Consider the following 24,220-nt stretch of genomic DNA (forward strand, 5'->3'; position numbering starts at 1 on the left):
AAAAAAGGCTATTTTAAATTTTACCTCTATAATGAATTACTTTGTTTCCTTGGAAAAATGTCAAAATTATACAGGTTCGAGTCTGGCTGGTCACACATTACTTCTGCATTAATTCCAGGAAGGTGTTTGGTTTTAAGGAAAAATGTATGGATAGCATTTTCCCTACATTCATCTTTACAGATTGCACAAAGCAGAGCAGTAAATCCATAAAGCAAAAAAACCCCAATCTATTACTAAGTGCTGTAAAAGGTAAATGCTCAAAATGTACATGACAGTCTTTACTTTGCATTTTGACTCAACAGTCCAAAGCCTTCTCTGCCACAACATGCCAAAAAGCAAAAATATCTGAATGTGTCAGAAACCAATAAACAAAATTTCAGCAGAGATTACGTCTCATGGAGGAGGAAGGAGCTAGCCCTCAAAAATTAACTATTTAGATATACATGATTTATGTACTGTGATTCCAAGACAGCCTTTAAAAACAAACTATAAATCAAGAGCAGCCAGAATTGTTCTATTTAGCTCATGGGTCTATTATACAACACTCCCTTTCTGTATATCTGCTGCATTCTCTAGAATGGCACAACTGGGTTCTATTTCTTTTGGTACCAACTCCATTGTCATTTCCAGGCTGGTATGCACATAGCAGGATCAGGTAATTGGGAGAAATCAAACAAAAGCAGAAGCATATCATCAGAAAGTCAGCATGTCTGGAAACAATGTGGTTCTTACTTTAATTGCACTGATGTAATGACTGAATGCAACCAGTCATAAAAATATTCTGCCTGCCAGCGAAGCCACACCTTGACAGTCAGCCTTTGCTCAAACACATGTATTATCCCCTCTTAGTTATACAATGCAGATCCATTTGGACATTGTCACACCATATACTGAAGGATTTTGGGCTATGTAAGTTTTCCTCATTTTAAACAAAGAAAAGGTAAGAAGAAAAATATTTTTATATGTCATAGCTAACTGTCACTGGAATAATTCATTTTGTGATGTAAAAGCAGTTGATGCAAAATGAAACATGAAAGGAGCTTCACAAAAATTGAAGTATGTACAATAGTGTACTCTTCTTTGGCCAAAATATGGCCATCATAGGGAAAAACTCTTAGGACATAAGGAAAGTTCATTCTGCCTCACCATGCCTAATTCTTACTGCAGTTGTGCAATTATAAATACCACCTAGGCTGGTCAACTGAAAGAACGACACTTCCCTAACCAGCTGATGCTTTTTTCCTTCTCCCTGCCACCCCCCTCAATAAAAGAACTGTTCTTTCTAACTTCGCTTTTGTGGTTCAGCTCTTTCTACTTCCATACTTGCTATTTTACCAAAACTTCAAAAACTTTGTAAGAAAAATACCTGGTGTGATACCTGCATCTCTGAGGACAAACCTTTGGAACAATTTCAAGAGCTAATGCTGAGTTTGAGGCTGATAAATTCTCTATAATTTTAAATTCATTCCCTCAAATGCCAAAAGAACCTATGGACTCAGCATCCTTTTGATATACATTTTAAAAATAAATTTGTATGTATTTCTAGAAGGATGATCAATAGGGAGTGAAATGGGCACTCCTGTTCTTGTGATTTATATAAAATGACAAAAATGCCCCTGGTGTTAGTTTGTGCAGTCTGCAGAATTTATATATATTTATTTATGAAGAAAACAATGCCATTTTATGGCAAGAACATGAACTTCATAAAGTTGTCACCTAAAAGATTCAGTATGTGTTACCTGATAGGAAGTATATATATATATATTTTTTTTAAAGATCAAATTGAAATACATTTAAGGACATTCACTATGAGAAAACCCAATGACAGTTTTTGTGATGACAAAAAAAATCTATAGCTGAGATTATCAAAGATCTCTAATGGATTTTAATCCATATATAGGGATTATGTATCCATATATAAATAGACATTCAGTAAATGTGTTATACCTACTGGAACTGAGGTTAACACATAATAAAATAGCTTCGTAGTAAAGAGAAAACAGATTATGTGAGTTGCTTTCTTCATTCCTTTCTAAGTCATTCCTTTATTTTTATTCAAACACAAGAAACAGTAGTAAAAGGACTTTTAAAAAGTTTTAAGGGCAACTTAAAAATGAAGAGAGGCTTTCAGGTCAGAAATATTTGCAGAAAGTTCTGGTGTTCAAGAGAAGCTTCCTCGCTCGTCTACTTTTCCTTTCATTAACTATTCAAGCTGAATTCTTATTATAATTCACTTGGTAACAAATTACCTTCTTGATTTCTCAATGGGAAAGCCATCATACATCAGTGTTATTGTCAAGCAGGTAATTATATTTTAAGAGCTTTATGCATATCATTGAAGTATTTTAGAGCTAACTGAAAACAATACCAAATTCTACAGAATCCTTAACTGTTTTTTCAGTTTATGGGTATTAAAATTAAAAAGGCCCACCAACACGTGTAGTTGAAAGCAACGATGAAACAAAAATTACATTTAGTCAACAAAACTGTGCAGACTCTAAGATTCAGATAGCAGGTTGGATGTGTCTTCTAATCATGTGATACATTCGTGGAACTGTGTCTGTCCTTAAGATCACCTCAAACAATCTGCTTGTTTTACTGAGTAGTTTTACTTGCTGTTTTGATTCTCTTCAGTGAAATATTTTACTAACTTTTTTATGTTATTTGTTACCTCTAATCTCAGCTGAACAAAACCAGCAGAACTGAAACAGGTTAGAAAAGTACTGAGGATTTAATCTTCTAATGCTTTATAGCAGTGTTATCATATTCTGTAATTTAGAAAAGACCAAGAACAATTTTGAACCCTCGCTAATTTAGCTGTAAAGAGCCTACATCTTTTGAATTTTTCCATAATCTCACACTAAGAAATTAGAAGAAAGATTCTCGGACTTTCACAAACCACTACTGCTCTTGAAGCACTAGCTGCCATTTCCCATAAAAATCACACAGGGCTCCTCCTTCCTCCTATATTACATAAAAATGACAAGAAAAATAAGTGACATCTTCGTAATCGACTCTGAAGTATCATGTAAGCATGAATATGGTCTGTATCTGTATGAATATATATGAATATAAAATCAGAAAATCATACCTGAAATCTCCCTTGTTGTTAATAACTCTTTCTGCAGGGCAGTAGGGCGCAGCTGTTTCAAGTACCACGATCTCCACTTGTTTAGTGCTATTTCCATAGGAATTGTTGACTAGACACTCCCAGTCTCCAGTTGCATCAATATCAATGCTGGATAGGATAAGTTCACTATAAAAATAAAAGATTAAGTATTGTATATACTTAATTATATAGAGATTGAGTTATTGGTTTTCTGACATTAATTTATCTTCAGAGATTTTCTACGAAAATATAAAAACAGGGTTCGCTCTATGTCAATACGGGGACAGACAATATGTGAGTGATTGTTGTTAAGATTCTATCAGCACCAATTTGTATTGACCACTCAGATCATGACAAGCTATAACACGGATTACCAATCATCATAAAAGTATATCAATTATATATCAACGCCCATTCTCCTTTCACCAAAGATTATAAAATGGTTTTCTTGTTGCATAAACTAGCACTCTAAAGTCAGAAATGCATTTCAAGTTTACAACACAACCAATTCATAGAGAATGCTTCCCTTCAGCTGTGATTGCAGCTCCTATGGCATTTAAACGGCAGAATCTGTGGTGACATAGGAAAAGTTTTCTAGAATAGCCATTGACTTTGGAAGACGTATATAATTTTCCTTATGAATGCAAAATGAAATGAGGCAAATGCTGATATTTCTTTCAGTACTTTACTACTCACGAACTTCTTTCACGCTGTCCCCCACCAAATATGAAATGTAGTTATTAAAATCCAGAACTTAGGGTTGCATTAACTCTTTATAATGAGTGTTAAACAATTTAAATATAGAGACAACTTTGTGGCTTCTCTTACAATACAAACATTGTGCATGACTGAACCACACCAATATTTAGCTGCCTAAGCTAAATATTCTGTGCATAATTAGAGAAGGAGGAAATAATTTCAGAAACATTTAAAATTGTCTAGAACTGTTCTGGTTAGTATTTTCTGTATATTTTAAATCAGGCAAGAAGCTTTCCTTTTCCTTCCTCCTTAATGGATATAACCCAGGCCCTAATTAAGTCAATAAAGTTTAGTTTTTCAATTGATTTCATCAAGGATAGAATTTTATCTGATTACTGTAACTCCATAGATCTCATAGAACAAAAAATAATGCTAACTACTACATTTTAAGAAAGTAATACATTAAGTCTTAAATCTGCTGTTGGGCTAGAAATAAATTTTACTACCGTTTTAAAGTGCAGCTTTTGAAAGTAGTTGGGAGAAGAAAAAAAGGTAGTCATTATCTGAAATATTTACTTTGCTTTACACAAATGGCTCGTCTTTGAATGTGCCTTGTGGTTTAGACAATTAGAAATTATGTGGGTAGAAACGGAGTACAGTCAGAAAAGGTAAGAAGGTACATTATAAAAAGAGAAGCACAGAATTTAAAAGTTACTAAATTGATTTCAAATCTGTATTTAAAACAAAACCTTAAAAAATTCTACTTGTGTCCTTTGGCACTTTTGTAAGGAGCCTGACATTTTGAAAGATACACATAGAATAATTATATATAATTTATTTTTAATTTTTTTCTCTTTTAAACTTTAAAAATGACATCCTTTTTCAGTTTAAACCTTTGTATATTATACATGCACTTTTATTAACTTGGCTACAAGAAAGGATTGAATCTCATCTATTGTATATAGACTGCTTCTGATACACATGAAAGTAGACCACAATCAAAGTAGGAAGTGATTAGACAGCTGTGTCTATCATTTTTCCTTTGAGATATGCATATGATTTTCTCAAGTACTTACCTCAGGACCATCTTCTTGGTCCCCAGAAAACAAGCAAATCAGAGTAAATGGCCTTTGATTTAAGTTAAAGTGCTTCAGATTTTTTGGGTAGTTCTCCAGACATTCAGTCAAATTTGTCATTAAACGGTTACTTTAAAAATCCCACACTCTTCCTATTTATCATGGCTTTGAGCTCCAAGTACCTTGTAACCCCCTATTTCATTTTTACAAAGGTTCTAACATGTTTTTATTGCATAAAACATAAAAAAAAGCATTACTAGCCATTCTCATAGTCGCTGAATATTTTCAGGTCAAAAGAAGCAATTGTTCTCTTAAGAAGTCTCAGATGAGAAAGGCCAAGAACAGCAGCCTCTTAGCTGACTCTTAATACATCTTTTTATGTTCAGATTGAAATACTTAAATGAAATTAGCCAGTTGATAACAATTCTCTAATTAAATCTTCTATTTCATGTGTCACAACAATCTAACATCATCTTTACAGACAGTTGAGAAAGAATATATTCCTAGAGCTTCTAAAAACAATTATCCATAAAAGCTCCTTTTCACTGAAAAAATAGGCAGCATAAATATTCACCTGTAGGATCAAGACCCGGAGACTTCCCAAGTGAATAGAGTGCATGATAGATGTGCTGATCTTTTGATATATTTCCTATGAAATATCTATAATAATTGTTAACAATAGAAATTTGATAAAAATGGGAACCATGGTGATTTTAGGTAAATGCAATACTTGAACAGATTATCAGTTTTACAGGTAATCAATATGAAGATAAATAAATATGAAGGAAAAGGATACATTTTCCATTTATTTAAATTGTTGAAATGTGTTCTGATGCAAATTTATCGGCCACTAAACAGTTCTCCTGTCATTAGATGAAGTTTCCCAGTTTCTCAGACAAATATTTACTGAAACATCAATACTGCTTGTTCTAGAAACGCCATACGTGAACACTGGTTCAAATACTCCAAAACGATGAGTAAATCCTCACATTCACACTTCTAGTCTTCTGATGGGGAACCAAAATAAGCCAGAATAGGTTTATGTAATATAGAAGAAGCTGTATAATGACTAGAACATGGAATTGCCTTCTGAATTGCCATCTGGCCACTGTAAATGATGCATTCATTTATATTCCTCTAGGAATATTTTGGATAGCAAGCCCAATGGTGAAACTGTTTATTTACTTACCATCTGGATATGAAAAATGATAAATTGATATTATACCCGTGGAGAATACGGGGGACTAAATAAAAAAAAAAAAGTTTTTTAATTCTCAAAAAGAGCAGTCAACTTGATCCTTCACCATCTTCTCCACTTACAGTCCTTGACAACTCCACAGTCCTAGCAGACCAAAAAGAAAGGCTGGGCCTGTATAGAATTTTAAACCTCTTCATAAAATTTTCTAGTAGGTCAGTTACACGTTTTAAGTCTTGGCACTTTTACATTAGCATGCCTGGAAGTTCCCTTGTTTTTCTTACACTTAGTAGAAAGGCATTCTTGATCTCTCTTGGCCTTGGCAACAAGTCTTGATAAAAGGCAAGTACTCTCCTGTGACCTGAGAACATGGCAGGACTCTCTGGTTTAGGAGCCTGACAAGAGCAGAACAGAATTAAGAGAAGACGGTACCTTTCATACTTTTCTTGACAATCTTATCTCACAGAAGCTAATAAATGTCAGGCCAGAAATGAAATGATCTTGCCTCTATGATGCAGCTTTCCTAAGGATGGAGGATGAGTCAGAAAGAGTTCCTACTCCCTCTACGTTAGCAATCACATCCCACTCCTCAGAGGTGTGATAGTTGCTACTGTTGTGGGAATTTTTGACCTACCAAGACATAAAACAAAGTCAGACATTAACAAGATGGTGTCGAGGCAAACTGAATATGAAGACTTCTGCCAGATGAGAACAAAAGGATGACTAGCAAGCTTTTCTCAAGTTTTCTGTTGAAATTATAGTGGCCTTCTCAGTAAAAACATTGGAAGGAAGAAAGAGAATATACATGTTTTTTCTTTGTACTGGGAAATTTCATGCATGGTAGGATTCCTTTTTCAAATATGATGACTGGCATACTGAAAAATTAACTAAAATGTACAGCTGATGCAATTGCATCAAAAAGTTTTTTTTTAATATTCAATAGAAGCCCATGGCATTGGTCATTATAAAGAGAGGAACCATAATGCAGGCGGAAGTCATACTTGTGTAATCAAGTAACACATGACAATAGATTTCTATTTGAGGCATAATTTTGCATTGCTACAGCTATGCATAACTAATTAGACAATCAGAAGTAGGTCTCATTATGCAAAGTTACTCAACCATGTCCTGAAGTAATACCTTAGTGACATTTACTGTATGCCCCGGCAGTCATTTGCATGCTAGGAAACAGTAACAAACAAAGAGGAGACTTTAACACCATATTTTGATTGGCTTTCTACAAGAAAGGCTTTAAAGTCTGACTTGAGTTCCTGCAAGACTTGGAAAGAACCAACTGCCCTTCCTGGAGAAAAATAAAAATTAATTACTCAAACACAGATAACATGTAGGTTTCCTCATATTCTTCTTCAGACAGATAAATAGCAAAAGCCTTTCTACAGTTCAGACAGAAGGCCTGCATAACCTGCCTCTAACCCATACCACCTTAAATTATTAATACTAACACAGAATTTAAAAAATGAGTGTTGGTCTCCGGAGTACACTGCTGCTTGGAATATAGCCTTTCACAGGGGATATGAGGTTAAAACATGAAAAATGAAGAGAGAATGTGTAAATCTAGGCACTTTATCTGAATTTAAATTGCTAGTCTGATCTCTCTGACAAAATTACTTATTTACCCATGAAAGAAACAGCTTTAGAAGGTTGACGGCCTTTAAAGAAAGCTTGTGTCCAGGCAACAGCAAGAGAAAAGGAAAATTAAAGATTAAAGTTGGTACTCATTTCATGTTACATGTCTCACAAATATTTTCAGGTGTAATCAATTTGTCATACACATAGGAAATTCAATACACACGATTTTCTGTTTCTTCTGATTGAATATAAAAACAAAGCATAACTTACCATTTAATGCCATCTGTAGCTACCCAAGAAACATAACGTGCTGCAACATACTTTTACTATAACTTATCTATCAGCTAATTTGTTCACATCAGTATGCTTGGATCATGGCAACAGCTGGATTGGACCTCAGAGATGCAAACGGAAAGGACCAAATTTTAACGACAAGATACTGACCAAAAAAAAACCAAACCAAACCCTAAATACCTACTTCCAAAATGGGAGAAAAGACCTATATGTCTGTTAGTAAACCATCTCGCTTTATTTTCCTTTGTATTGCTCAAATTACTTTGACTGAAATGCAAATGTTCAAAAATATTTCCACAGGCTAATATTATCTGTTTGTTATGCAAACATTTGCCCAAAAGCAAGATGTGTTTTCTATAAGAACCTGTGACCTATACTTATATGCCATCAATTTGTTTCTTAAAATTAAGAAAACAAATACTACTAAGAGTGCCTAAACCAAATCATCTTCAGAAACTGAGTCAGAAAGCCAAATAGCTCTACAACACACCACAATAGGTTTGGTTTCTTGTGTGATCCTTTTCTCTCTCATTGAGCTTGTCAGGTAGAGACAGACTACCCGCTACTGTGCTGCATCGAGGGGTGTGCATAAAGATGTTTGTGTTTATCTTCATATTCCCACCATCCTAGAGTCAATACATGCCAGTCTGGCTAGCTGAGAACGTAAAGTGGGGTGGGGGGGGGTGGTGGAAAAAGGTATCAATAGCTCTAGAGCACTCAAAGCTTTCTCTTGCTGGAGAAACCTTCAGGCAGCTGGCAGGTCTGTGACGGCACAGCGCTCTAAAGCTATCTGAAGAGAGTACACCTGGGCCAGGGCTTAGTTAAAGTACTTCATGAACCAGTTGTCTATCATCAAGCTGCTTTCTCAGTTGGTGAAAGGTTTGGGGATGCTCAAATGTGTTTATTGTTATTAATTTTGTTCTACCAGCAAACTGCTTGACTGCAGGATGTATACAACTGCAGTCTTCTGGGGAAATGGTGCTACACCTGCTGTATGCCTTTCATCTGCCCTTAAGTAGTCTGTACGCTGCAATGTTATATCCAGAGAAAGCTTTACTTCATTAGCATAACTCTTGTGATCTGTACACTATCAGAGGTTCTTAGACAAAAATAACACTGTGACAATCAGTCCAATAGCCAAAATTGCATAAAAAGCTTTTAAAGTAAAGTATTTCCCAGATGATTCACAAGTGTTAACCTACTTATGACAATTCTTGATTATTTGATTACGTGCCACTGAGACCAGCAAAAAAAAAAAACCCAAACCAAGCACCCACACAAAAACTCTAAACAACACACAAAAGAAAACAAACTAAAAAACTACTACATTAATTTTACAATTTCAAATTATTTGTCAATGCACACTACCTTGACAGAATTTCCCACTCTCTCTAGTGAGTGGTGATGTTACAAATGCAGAAATTAATTATTTAATGAATACTTTATGGCATAGACTAATTGTATATTAGGGCTAGAATACTAACCTGTTCTATTTGCTGACTTGCAAGAAATTTGGGAAGATCTAAAAAGGAGGTAAGACATAGCAGATTCCTACATAAGAACTTCATGAAAAATCTCTACTTTTTCTCCAGTAGGTAGTGTATCTCCAACACTGTAAACTTTATTTTGTGATGGCCAGGAGTCATCCAATCAAAATACCTTAAACAATTAAAAATTGGGTTCTTTTATCCTGTAGAAGGAAAGAAGGGGTGGGGCTGGGACTTATTGTCATGGAATTCCAGCATGCTAATGGAGTAAAAAAGCTTTCTGTAACTCCATAAGGAATATGTCCTACAACATGTTCTCTACATTGAATACGTTAAAATATATGAAATGTAAAAAGTAATTCAGTTATTTGTTTTAATATTTCTAACATGTTTTACTTTAAAGAAAAGGTTTGTTTCAGTATCTAGGGTGATTGACTCGGTAGAAGGTGCACATCAGAGTCTGGACATAAGTCAGAATTGCTCTGATAATCACAGCTGATGCACAGGGTTACAAACTACTGCCTGGACTGAGAGCAAATGTATAATTATACCTTACACTGGTGTTGACAGCAAAAGTAATTTAGAAAAAGCCAGTCCTTGGATGTTCACTCCAAACTGCTGCTGCAGTGCAGCATCTCCTCAGCTGTATTGCTGCAGCTGCTTGAAGGACCACGTTAAAATCATTCCGGCCCTAAAAAGTCAAACCAAAACCCTACTGATTCCCCCTTTAGGAGGGTGGAAGGGGAGGGTGTGTAAATTTTTGTTCTTAATACTGAGCTTAACATCTCATTTCAGCGGTGTGACTGGATGGACCCATACGTAGCTGCAGGAAATAAGCAGAGGTGGAGCGAGAGGTCAACATTTAGTGCAAAGCATCTTGTTAATCTGGTCTCAACATCTCAAAAAGGGTACTCTTAAAGCTCTTCAAGAAGGATTCCGTCAAAACTTTTTATAGTTCCGACTTACTTACTATTTTTCTAGGGTTTTTTAATTCTATCAGCCAAAAACGCTTACACATATTTGCTGTGGAATACCTATTTCTCAATCACGTTTCAATAAGCAGTTACGCAAACTAAGCCTACAGTTTTTATGGCACAGCACAATTCTTATGTAATTGTCTATTCCTTTAATAGTCGAGGGTATCGTAGTTGCTGCTTTTGCTTTTCATAGCATTGGTATACTTTTCCACAGGTTATATTTTAAATTATTCCCCAAACTGATCAGTAGTAAAACTTTCACTGGGTTTTATTCAGATAATTGAAAGATTTTTAGAGAAAAGGCCTAAATTTAATTAATCTTCCAAATTAATTCACATGAAGATTCTCTTAATCTTGGATAATGAAACGCTTAGCCTGTGCATTTCATAATATTCTGCAATAATTTTAAATATTGTCTTCCTGTCTGATACATTAGAACGTTGCTGGTAAAGGTGCATCTGTCACTAGTCCTTTGCTGCCTACAGTGGCTGAAGTAAGCTGTAGACCATTGACTACGGGGTTTAAAGTAATCTCAAAACAATACAGAAACATTGATTTACAATTTAAATGGTTATTTTGCATCATTTCTTTCCTAACTGCTCAACAACTAAGGGTCAAACAGAGTCAATTAGGTGAACCAACAAAATATCAGCACTAAATTTCTGCTGATTTCCCTGGGCTTCTCTCAGTATGACCTTGAGCTGCTCATCTCCAAATGCTCATGACAGCAGAACACAAAGTGATTATAAAAGATCTGAATCAGATTCTTTAGACCTGTTCTAACATTCATTTTTGTTAATGTTGTGCAGAGTGAATCTCCAATATTTTGCCATGATTTGGCACGTATCTGCGCTTCCAATTGTGTATCCAACCTAGCAACATACTCATCAGCGATATACCATTTTCAGACTGTTCTTCACCTAATATCAGTCCAAACCACTACTGCTTGCTTCATATCTTTTCCAGATGTATTCTTACCACAAACTGTTAAGAGCGTTCAGGGGTCAATTGGATCCTTTCCACAAAAAACAGGCATAGAATTTCTGCCTGTCTCCGAGAAGTTCTGGAAGTCTTTTGTTCTTTCTTATACAGAATGCCTGCCTGGATCTCAAACTTGCCATGATACCACCTGTCTGCTCCTGGAATTGATTTTCTTTCAATAATCATACCTTAAACAATTCTTATTCTTTTAGTAAAACTGTCTCAGCCAAATTCCAAATTGTTTACTAATAGCTGCAGTCATCATTTCAAACACTTAAAAATTATTAATTGGACTCAGCCCCCCGCTTTAGTTTAATCCACGACATTTCATTCCTTTTTCTTTCTTTCCTAGTTTCTTCACTATTACAGTACAAATAGATCATGATTTGAAACTCTACGTTGCTATCAGATGTTTGTTTTGCAGATGGAAGTTTTGGAGATTTTCACATAGGCATATGCCTCTAAAAGCAGCTTTCAGAAATGAATATACATATTTTATGTGTAAATTATAATCAGTTTTCTTAGTATTGCCCCTATCCTTGTTACACCTAAAGGATCAGCTGTAGGTCCATATTCTCTTATCTCAAACATTACTATTTCTTTCATAATTTACTTTTAACCATCCCATATTGGTATTGACTGTTGTCAACATGTAAGGAAGAACTACATTCTTTAAAATACCCACAGATTCTTAAGCTTACCTTTTCTTTAAAAAAAACACCCAAAATACCTGCATTTGGCAGCCACATTTAGAAAACTGAAATATGACAGAATTTAAGAGAAAAATGCTATTTGTGGGGAATCACAGTTGAGACCTACTAATCTGTATTTCCAGGGGCAAACCTATCGATATAACTTAACAAAAATTACATCTCAAAAACACTTCTGACACTAGCACCTGCTGTCCTAGGTTTAGTTGGGAGCATGATAGTTTCTCCAGTTGTAGCACGCCTTTTTATGGGTTCTTAACTTTCTGCGCAGTTTGTTTTCAGAAAGCGCACTTGTGAACTGTAATGGTCCCAGAGCAGCCATTGCAGTTGTCAGAGGCATAAGCACTGTTAAACATTCTACACAAGTATTTACAGAATAGAACTAAAAAGACTTTTAAATTGTCATTATAGTCTATGTGGTAAATAAAAAACTTCCTGAAAATTAAAGTCTCTCTACTACTGCAGAGTTGCTTGGTTCATAACATTAAAATATTTTCCTTTTTTAGTTTAATATTCTAATAACTGTCCTGCTAGTCTCTCCAAACGCTGGAAGGGAACAGTGGGGAAGGTGGGAAATCTGCTGTGCTGCAGAGAATCATACGTAATCTGCCTTCTGTGTGGCTTCAGCAGTGTGGATTGTTTCATTGACACTTATTGTGATCACACTGATAATCTAATATTCCAGGCTTAAGAAATTAGGCTGTCTTCATGGAAACACAAGTAACAATTTCAGCTAGATCCATTCACAGATGCTACGAAATTAGTTCCACATCACATTTACATTTTCACGTAGGACTATGACATTTATACACAGGCATAATGACAGAAAATTCAACATGAGCAAAATCAAATATTATTATCATTGGCAAGAAATGGTAAATGTGAGCTAGCAGCAGAATTGAAAACACCTTCTCAAGATCTCCTATAAGGGAATATTCTTTGCCAAGAAAAATGTCACAGTCCGGAATACAGTTCAAAACTTTAGTTTAATTATGGTAACAAAAACATTTATTTTAGTTTATTCTGCTTTATCATAGAGACAAAAAAATACACATTTGGATATTTTATCCTTCTACTGTGCCAGTTAATAAAACAGAAGGGTTTAGTATGATATTTGTGTTGTAAGTCCATGTCCAGAAATATCTGGAACTACCCAATAAAATAACCATCTAAAAATGTTTGAATAAGCAGCTTTTGAAATGGGACTACACCTCTTTGTCCAAAACTAGCTTCAGAAATCTTTAAATTGCTAAGGAGCACAAGCCAAAGCCTGTCCTTTAGTGCAATCACAGAAAGCCACAGACAGGGGACATTTGCTCTAAAGAGTAGGTATAGGAAGGCAAAATATGACACTGTAAGAACGGATTTTAAATTACCTTTATTTTTACTCAAAATCCTATACTTAACGTATGATAACCTCAGGGAGGCATAGTCTTTCTGATGTCTCACAGTGCCTCATACAACTGTCATTTAGCCTTAAGAACTATCACAAATTAGTGTGTAATACCATGTAACAAGCATATTAATACATACTATTGTAACATGTAATAAGCATGCTATTACATATAATTTTAACATGTAATAATGATAATAATGATATAAATGGAGTTATAGTATACATGGTCATGATGATGGGAGTAAAATTAAGAAATACTTCAGAGAGTTTTTACAATCATAACTTGGCCAATGCTTTCTCATTTTCAACATGAAGAGACAATAGATCTCAAAAATTTACATTAAAAAAATAATTAACTTCAAAACAGTCTGGATTTTACAAGCTAGTTTCAAAATCAAGGTTGCTCATGCCGTTAGTAAGTTAATTTTGATCAGCTCCTTGATCAAGGCAGAGGAATGACTGCTTGAGTCATTGCATATTTGACTCGATAAGGACCATGCCTTACAGTAAACACAGTGTTGATGCCCTACTATATTGTGAAGTGAAACATATAGCTCAAATAAACGAGAAATTAAAATGTTGTACACTTTTTAAAAGCCATTTAAAGATTTTGAGTTTAATTCAAAAAATATTTTGTCTCATTTTGACAGTCTGCATCACATAACGTGGACAAGTCAGAGTATTTTTCCAGTCTATAACAGCAAATATGATGATGTATTTAGGGAATATTCTTTCTGGATACCTGGTCCCAGTGCATACTGCAACAAGAGCATCAAGGTCACCTATTTAATGGCACAGTAAACCAAGCAGGTAGCAGATCAACCATCCTTCTTAAAACATTACCATGGTAGACAATAATTTTTATTTTATAGTCTGGCAGAAATTAAGCAATATAGGGTAAAAGTTTGTCAAGCTACTTCTAAACGAGCTTTTTAGAAAGGATAGCTATTTTGAAAAATCTTAACAATTTTAGACAATTTATTTCAGTTCATTACTATGCTCTACAAATTGCTTATACAGTGCAAAATATAATTAATTTGAAAAATATAATGAGGTGATTAACAGCATGTCCTTTAATTTTGGTATCATGGATATAAGAAGAACATGGTTTAATTTAAGTGACTCTTCAGTTATATAATAGCTCATGCACTTGGCGTTACCGCAGTAATTGCTCTAAGTCTTTTTCAGTATCCGCTACAGCCACAGACGTTGGTATTAGAAGAAAGCCAGTAGCTGTGAGAATAGGGCAGGTCTACGCCTCTGGATCTATAGGACTCCAAAAGGGTTCAAATAATCAGTGAGTAGATGAAATTAAAATCAATAAAGCCATAAGACCCCAGTGGAGAGGAATTAATTTGACTCCCTTCATAACTTTCATTTGATAGTTCAAGAACCATTTCAGGTCAATTATATTAATAGAAACTGGTTGAGTGAAAAGATGTTAATGATGCTCCAGAGATAATTAGCATAGCTATTTTCACTCCATCTTCTACAAAGAGAAAGGCAAAACAGACACAGAATCAGACTCTTCTTTGATCAATGATGGAAATTGGCAAAGGACAAAAGGATGCGCGCAACACCTTAGCAGCTTTTAGTGACAAGCCCATACTCTATGATGAAAACAAAAAATAAACTGAAAGATTTATAATATTTATTAAATAAGATTTAAAAGGGAAAACTGAAGCAAAACTGGAACGATATGGTCATTGCCAAATATTAGTTGTTACTTCTTTTATAGAAGCCTATTCTAATTTATTCCTCTTGCATTTTTCACATTGGCAATAGTTTTGTAGATCTCTGGCTCTCAAGCACACAGAGGCACACAGATGGTAAAAGTCACAGAAAGTTGAGAAAAATTTTAATAAGAAACAAATATGAGATTACTTAACTAAAGAATAAAGGATCCAGTATATTGGAGCCTACAAAAATTAAGCCGAGGCTTTTAAACTGATAGTTCTTCACAGGCAGTTTGGCTGTAAGTCACTCTCATATGCTACTGAAGCTATTATAAGTTCAGCTTTTCACTGTTTACTGTGTAAGAAACTATGTTTTTATCTGTTTCAAATCCATAGTTGGTCAAATATGGATCCTTAGACAGAAGAAATACGATTTGGAACCACAGCCGTTCATAGCCATTAAAAACCTATACCCATGTGTGTTCCAATTCAAGCATGCTATTGAATTGCTTCAAATAAAACTACTCCTGATGCATGTTTTAATGAAGCTTATTGCAAGTGCTGCATCTGTTCACCTTGCCTACAAGTCTGACTATTACAAAGGGTATACGTTACCGTGTAATTAAGCAGCAGTCATGAATGATGCTGTCCTCCACAAATATGCCACTCTCTTCATCTGTTTCGATCAGACGACCAGCATGGTACCAATGTACTTGGGTGGTGTTGTCAACGTATGTAGCAGTACACTGAAATGGCAAGCGGTCTCCATGAAAAACCACTTGTCGTTGTGATGGGATCAGCTCAAAGAGAGGAAGTTCCAGAGGCCCGGCTGCAGGGAAAATGAAAGAAAACAATAGGAAAAAAAACCCCTCACAATGAATTCCTCTCATAAATATTGTGAACTAATGGTATACAATTCTAGCTTCCTAGATCTTAACATTAAAGCAGTAATATAAAAAATATGCCCACAAACTTTAGTATGATCATGTTGTGAATTCTACAGATCATATTTCTTTCATCGGTGTGAGCCCAGGTAATTACAGGATTACTAGAACAGCTTCAGAAAATGGGTTTGACAGAATAGTTCACAGTATGGGTGAAGTTGGTAGGGATCTCTTGAGATGCTCCAGTCCAGCTCCTACTCAAAGCAGGATGCTTTACTACAGGAAAAAAGGATTAAAAAATCACTCTTACAATTAAAGAAAAAATACGGCTATTATTATAGGTACAGTTAACATTTATAAGACCACTTCATTCTGTGGATGAAATTCCCACTGTCCTCCAGAACAAAATTTACTCACTCTAAAGAGCCTAAAGTATCTCATATGCCTGGGATTTGGATAGTAATAAGGCTAATAACGAAAGTTAAACTTTCCCCTGAAGTTCAGCTGCCCCTGTGACTTCTCATTTCCCTTTCCCTACTTTCTTCTGCCTCTTACACATGTTGTCTTTACTCTCTATTCACTCAATGTTAATTATTTATCTAAATAGTTCTTTCTACTTTTTAATAGTGGAGTACATTTTGCCATCTTTATTTTATGAAATTTTCTCTCCTTTCTTTCTCTCTCTTCTTTCTCTCTCTAATAATAAGAATATTGCATATTCTTATTCTAAGCAGAATCTTACAAAAACCAGCTGCCGTAATGACATACCCAAATGCCTAAACACAATTAAAACATAAACAGTTTTGTATATTTGGGAGGCATGTGCATTTTTGGGACTGTTGAAAGTCTGCTAATTTCATAGATTGGGCAGTGATTGAAGGCTATATCCTTCAATCCTACAGTGCCTGTAGAAACTGAATCTCTAGACAGTATTTCTTTTCTTCCATTTTTATTTCTAGATCCTGAAACTACCTTAACACAATTTCTGTAAAATATTTTCTATACATTGTGAGATTAATGCTATTTCTTTAAATTGGTAGCAGAACACTGAAAAGGAGCATTTTAGAAAAAGTAATTGAAACTGAGGCTCTGCATCTAAAGAAAGAAGATCATCTTCTACGGGATAATAAGGAATAAAGGAAAACCTTCTTTTCTTTTTTTCTGATATAGTCTCCTTAGGTAAGCGATGAAAATTACTCTCTGATACCTTTTTATCATCGCACAAAATTCTAAAGGTGATAAAAATACTAAGGCCTCACATATGTGACTGATGAACACGCTACCATGAACATCTTGCACAATAATTCCCAAAATACAGCCTTTTCACCTCAGACTACAATGCCAAAACAACTGACTGAGCCTGGGTCACTTTGTAACTTCACTACTGCAATCTCATTTTAGACAAAATGCCTACAAGTCTTGCACCTTGGAAATTCTTCTACCTTGATGAAGAAAGAGAAATTTTAAGCTAGATCTTCTTCTCCCTTGTTTTTCTTCCATCTTCATTTAAAGGTCTCTCATCATTAACATCCGGCCAGCCTACAGAGTTGTCAGTTGAAAGGTCACCCTTCCACATTTGCACCACTAGTAACTATCTCAAACACCTATTTTCCTGACAAGTAGTTTAACATTTTTTTCCATTTCACTGCCCACGATTTTATCTTCCTCAAACTTTCTCCTCAAAATCCTCTATTGCCCATAATAAATACAGATGAACTTAACCATGCCTAACGAGATTGCAAGCCATAATCACTGGTTCTACAATTGCTAAAATTTGTGGACTACCAGCAGGGTGTGTTCTTCTCCTTACTCAGCATCCCACCCTAATCATGCCATGCAGATGTTGTCTTTGGAACATTTAAATTGTGAAGAGCTGCATTTATAAACCTAGCTTTGGGCTCTCAATATTATTGAGGAATTTAAATGTTAAACAGTACATCCATCACCTGCTTTGAATAAACAGTGAGAGGGATCACTTTTACTTTTTTATGGAGTAAGAATGCTGGCCAGCAGAATACGCAGGATTTGTACATAACTGAATATGTGATATCGCTGTCCGGGAGAAGGACACGGAGGATTAAGGGGCTAGCTACTATCTACTGAAATGTTATAAGTCTGCCGTGACTACAAAGGGCAGGCTTCAGAAATCCCTCCTTACTTGTGTATACATCCTATAGTTTACCTTCCGACTGCGCCTATTATTTGTGGACACGGATGCATTACTAAAAATTCCTTGAAACATACCGAGTATTTTTATATGATCTGTGGCTCCTAACTAAAAGAAGAGAAAGTAAACCAGATTAATACCTCATTCAAAATAGCTGCAGGTTTGTTCTCAGTCATTTACATTAAAGGTTTTTACTAGAAGATGGAGAAAACGTCTCTCTCCAAATGGTTGCAATCTTTGTGTTGCATTATTATAGTCAATTACGGAATATAAGGAAAAGTTATGATGTGGAGATTTAGCCATAAATTAATGGAATGATTATGAAAATGGAGTCCAGAAAAATTAAACACACTGTCACCAGTACAACAGCAATATATACTACTCACAGAAATAAAATATTTCTCATGAATACAGTAATTTTTAACTGAGGATATTGTATCTTGTCAAATGTTTTTGGTCATGCAGCGAGTGACACACTGTGTCACGAGGCTATGAAGTAGAAAGAGTGCAAACTATAGCATCAATATTTCCTAAGTCCAGATAAAATCTTGCCTGGCATACGGACGTAGTGTAACACTATAACTTTGAATTTATCTCTGCCTTTACAGTTGGTCTCTAAGGCTCTCCCGCTATCACTTCTGTTACTCAGAGTCAGGAATTACCAAAGCTAGATGTGAAGTGAGAATGAAGTGTTCTGTACAGATTTTGTCAATTAATGATCAGAAGTAAACAAAACCTTTTTTTACTGCAGCATATCAAAAAGCGAGAAACTGATCATTTGACTGACATCAGTCATATCAACAACCTACTCGCTGTCTTTTTCTTTGCAAATCCTTCTAAGTGATGACAAAGATGCAAAGTGAATGAAACGTACCTTTGGTTTACCATTAGGCTAGGATACCCTTCTGACTAGCTGAACCCTTTCACAATGTACATATTTGTACCGGACGAATCAACAAATAACGCTGCAAACTCATTTTGAAAATGAAGCTAGTAAAATTTCTGTAGATTATGACATTTGCAGAGCATGGAAGGTACACTTATGTACTTCTGTAAAACATCTGCTTTTAATCTGTGCGATGTCTACAAAGCAATGATTACCAGAGCTAATCTTCAGTTGTTTTCCAGGGATAATCACGATTTAAATGACTGAGGCTGATTCTGCAACCATTACTCAAGCAAAAGTTCCAGTTGACTTCAGTGACACGGCTCACAGATATAAGGATTAATGGCATCAGTAAGAGTTTCAGGATTAGGGCCAATACCCTTTATCCTGAATAGCTAAAAAATGATTGTATAGTTCCATCAGCATCAGCTGGAAATACTTATTTTAAATCCATAATCCAACAATCCTTCAAATTCAGAATAAAAATAAAAGTATTTACTAATGCTGTACACGTGGTTTCAAGCTTGACTTTGAGAATAAAGTAAGAAGTAAGGAAGGCAGAAATTCTGAAAGTATTTGGGAAGATTTTTGGCATTGATTTGACAGCACTTGAAACATAACAACTCTGGCAATCATATCCCTAACACAAGAGAAATTTTCCCTTTGATTATGTGATTACTAAAGACCAAATAAATATATATCATCTCTGATACTCATATATGTGTGTGTGCGTGTGTGTGTGTATGGCAGATACAACAGCCTCATAAGATGGAAAATAATTTACGGTTTACTATTGTATCCTGGGAGAGGAGGGATTAACTATGGGGGATTTTATTTATTTAATTTTTACACACGCGAAAAATATTGCAAGATTCTGCTTCCAAGACAATCCACTCTGCTGCCCTCGAGTTTGGAGCCAGCACCACCATCTGCAAATGAGAGGTGTGACTCTCCCATAGGCATTTAGATCAAGGGCTGCTGGAGTGTTTTACAGTCTTTACCTGTCTTGTCTCTCCAGCCAGCACTAAACCATGATTGCAGCAGAGCACCACAGGAATCACTGATTGCAGCATGAATCTAAAGGTCTAACCCATCATTACAGTAATTACATCTTTTTCTTTATCTTTCTTTTCTCAGCAGAAAAGGGTTTTGTTGACTGAAGGCCAGATTCTTTATGCTGTCCAGGCTTGTATTTCAGGTTAGCTCTACACTAGAATACCGAGGACATATGGAGGAAGAATCAGGTTACACAAATACCACTGAATTCGAATGTCACTTAAGAGTCCTACTCACAGAAAGGATATCCATGCACATTTTAATGCATGCAGTGCCCCAAGACTTACATAAAGTCGAAAAAGAAAATATAAATTATTTTAATAACCATTAGCTATAATAGAAAAACCAGCAAGGTGCACTGAAGCTGTAAGGACGTGTTCTAATGCGTGTGCCCCTTAATATCTCTGTAAAACAATTTATGTCACTCACACACACCCACATCAAATACTTCCTGCCTTTTTCCTTACAATTCAGTTCTTGCGATTTAAAAAATAGTTCAATTTCACTTTTAATTTTGGCCTGCTGTTTCGTTTACTGTTTTGAAAGATGGAAAGGAGAAGAATGTGAAGGAAATAGTGCTGTCACTGGACATATACGGCATACAAATGTTTGTAAAAGACATAATGTATAATGTGTCTCTAACCCGTATTTTAGTTACATTTAAATATAACATGATCACGTTTAGACTTTATGCACTTATGAATCGACACTACTGTTTTCTGTGTGAATGATCAAAGGAAAACCTGTGAGCACAAAAGCTGGCCCACTCAATAGATATGTCTAAACACTACATAAAGTTGGCTAGTTGTTGGCCAACATGACCAGCACAAGGTACGTGAGACGCGATGAGAGCAAAATGAAACGACATCCTACCTCCAGCCACATTTTTTGCACTTTCTCCTGCACAAACTATACCCTGGGCAGCACAATTCTCTACGGCTAAAGAGCTGCTAAGTGCATAATCCTGGTTACTACACTAGAGCATTCTGCTGTTCAGTTTACCATAGACACAGTTTTCTGCTATACATTTTCTGGCCCTCATTAACTGGCTTTGTTTGGTGCTGGCAGCTTTTACACAGTCAGAAATAGGAAAGTCCACAGGTTTCTCCAGGTTGCCCACACATCAGTGCAGTATTACAGTGCTCACGGCTCAGGACACACCATTGACTTCTGCATCTCTCTTGGTAGAAATTCCGTTTGCTACGGCGCACCACAAGCTTTTGGGACAGAAAAAAGCTAGAGGATGGCATTTTTCTTCTTGTTAATCACTTGATTTATTGTATTGCCAATGGGTTTTTTATTTGAACTGAGTGTGCCTACAGAGTGCGGCACATCCTGCTGACAAAAGTGTGAGTTAGAGCTCTAATATTTGTATACAATCTCAGTGGGAAAGAAATGTGCATGGAAAGCACAGTGGGGGGAAGCTGGAAGTGAGGACAAAGTAAAGGAACTTGTCCAATAAAAAGGGTAGATGAGGAAAAACAAATTGAAAAACATTAGTTAAAAATTTGAATTGCTGACACAGAGAGTTCTATCTGTTGATATTTGCTGAATGAAACCGAGGAAAAGAGAGTGATCTGAATTGCTCCGAAGGCCAGTTTTGCCCAGAAGGGGAGGTGCCAGTACACCAACGCCAATTTCAGTATTGCAAAAGTTGCTGACAATAACGAAAGATTTAGGGTAGAAGGTCACAGACAGCACCATATGCCAAGGAAGTCAAGAATGAATACAGAACTGGAGCCAAGCTTCCGTTTTAATAAAAGCTTTGCCTGGCTCCAATTTTAACATAATATCAAGAAAATACAGATGCCAACATGTATTAAACACATAAAAATAAAAAAAGTCTTTTGGGCTTGGGATAAGAAAGCTTTGTATCATATTCATTTACCACTCAGTGCAGAAAAAAATAGAGCTTCTGTTTGTGTAATAGCTTCTTATTTCCACCAACTTCATAATGCTGGCAGGGCAAGGCACATTCCACACCATTTTATCAGTCCCTTTCACCCTCATACATGCTTTTCAGACAGGAACATAAAGTAGATGTATTTTCTTGGAGCATCTCATAATTAAATCACAGGTTTATGTTTATTTTGTAATGCTAAGTGCTACACTGAAATGGTATCTGCTAACCAAAGCGCAAGACTTCAGCCACGTAAGCTGTTTTACTTTAAGGTACCCATTTTGTACTGCGCTTTAGTCCTGCAAACTTCTGTAAAGCCATCAAAGCTGAGAATAAGAGAGAGAAAGGGTGCATGTCTCCTGAGCAGGCAGAGCCGAGTCAGTGGACTGAGGCACTGATAAGAATGCAGATGCTGCTGCAGGGAGCTGAGCAGAAGTAGCAACACCAGGATTTACCCTGAGATAGAAGTATGGCGAGCCCAGGCTGTCACAGTCCACTGCTACTGGTGACTACAGTTATCTGGGTTAGTCAACCTCATAAATACACTCCATATCTACAAAACAGAAGATTAAATTCAGGGCAGTTATGCCAAGAAGAGCTACAGTCATAGCTTTGGATGACACCGTCACGGAGAAGCACTTAGATTCCATAACTTCTCAGAATTAATTAATTAAAATAAGATACACCTGTGTAGAAACTAAGGAAGGCTGAGCTGGGAAAAGTACAATTCAAATCTAGTCACTTTTAGCAAATCCAAGTCATATAGGTCTCAGGAGCACTCAGCAGGTGGATGACAAGTCCAGCCATGACAAAGTTATTTAACCTGTTTTTCTCTACAGGACTTTCCCCCGGATTTATAAGCTCCTGTGAAAATAAATTATCATTTTTGCACTGGGTCTAAGGCCTGACATATGTTGTGTCCATTACAACCATTTTAAGAGAGGGAGCGGTGGAAAAACACTGTCTTATTTACTGATGATAGCAGTGATTTACTTGGTAGGAAAGTAGAGGTAGAGAAATACAGAGGTAGCAGGTTTCACTTAATAGCATTTAACATAAATGCCAAATATCATAACATTAATTTGTAAAATGGCAATAGCTACTTGAAAAACTTCCACAATAGGAAATTCAAGATTTCATTCCAGTTAATCAATTAATCAAATATATTATCTGCATGCAGGCAAAATAAAGCCCATGTCTTGCATTGGCACAGCTAGCAGGAATTTAAAAGAATGGGCAGTTATTTTATCACTGATTTCTTTCTTATCAAATAAAACTGCTGCCACTTTTCAATTTCTTATTTTCAAATTGTCCCAGAAGTCTGCTTCAGAGGCTGGGGAGCATTTGATTACTTGCCACATCCTGAAACTTGAAGACCGTGACATATTGACAGCTACGGTATTGGAAGATTCATCAACATAAAATCCTTCACTGGCAAGCCATTGCTAGAAAGCTAATTTTGATTACTCAAATGATCCTTATGGCAAGCAAGCCAGCAGGCTCACAGCTATGCACACTCATTACAGCTTGTGGTTAATAAAAATGGCTAAGCAGTCGCAAGGATAAAACACCTACAAAACACTCTACAAAATATATTGATTAGCTTTATCTACATGGGAAATGCAGTGGTAGCACTCATCTTTCCAAACCCTAAGTACTACTAGCCACCTTCTTTTTATTTTCATATCATTACTACACACTTAGACCAAGGAAATCTGGCAGCAGGCAGGTCCCAGGAGTGGCAGTGATTGCCCTTAATTGCCCAGAGTCCAGCAGGCTGCATGAGTACCCATCTATACTGCAAGAACGCCAAACGAAAAAGAAATGTAAAAGTCATAAAAGATGCTGAACAAGTGACATTTCTATTGAAGTAAGAACTTGTCCCCGTCCTTGTGTGAACTTTTTCCATCCCACACTCCTCTCAGCCCAGCTGACAGTGTCAGAAACTGCAGTCTCTGCAGCCATTTTTATACATATATTAAAGAAAGTGCTGAATGATGAAATGTTCTATAAAAATGTGAAATATCACTATGGTATACTCCACTTAATTAGAACAGAAGATGTTAGGATGGAGGCTTTATAAGGAACTTTTCTGTGAGAACAGTTAAGATTATTTACAATAAACTGTGATCAGTGC

General features: G+C 35.9%; 1 protein-coding gene across 1 annotated transcript in view; it reads right to left on the reverse strand.

The window, feature by feature from the left end:
* The window catches only part of LOC128911034 (adhesion G protein-coupled receptor A3-like), a 279,984-nt gene that overhangs the window by 133,073 nt on the left and 122,691 nt on the right, over positions 1–24,220 (reverse strand). The window contains exons 7-8 of the mRNA XM_054205261.1: positions 15,806–16,019; positions 3,092–3,256 (exon numbers count right to left, since the gene is read on the reverse strand). Coding sequence (XP_054061236.1) covers positions 3,092–3,256; positions 15,806–16,019 — 379 coding nt within the window. The remainder of the gene's footprint in view (positions 1–3,091; positions 3,257–15,805; positions 16,020–24,220) is intronic.

Source organism: Rissa tridactyla, chromosome 6, assembly GCF_028500815.1.
Source record: "Rissa tridactyla isolate bRisTri1 chromosome 6, bRisTri1.patW.cur.20221130, whole genome shotgun sequence".
Lineage (NCBI taxonomy): Eukaryota > Metazoa > Chordata > Aves > Charadriiformes > Laridae > Rissa > Rissa tridactyla.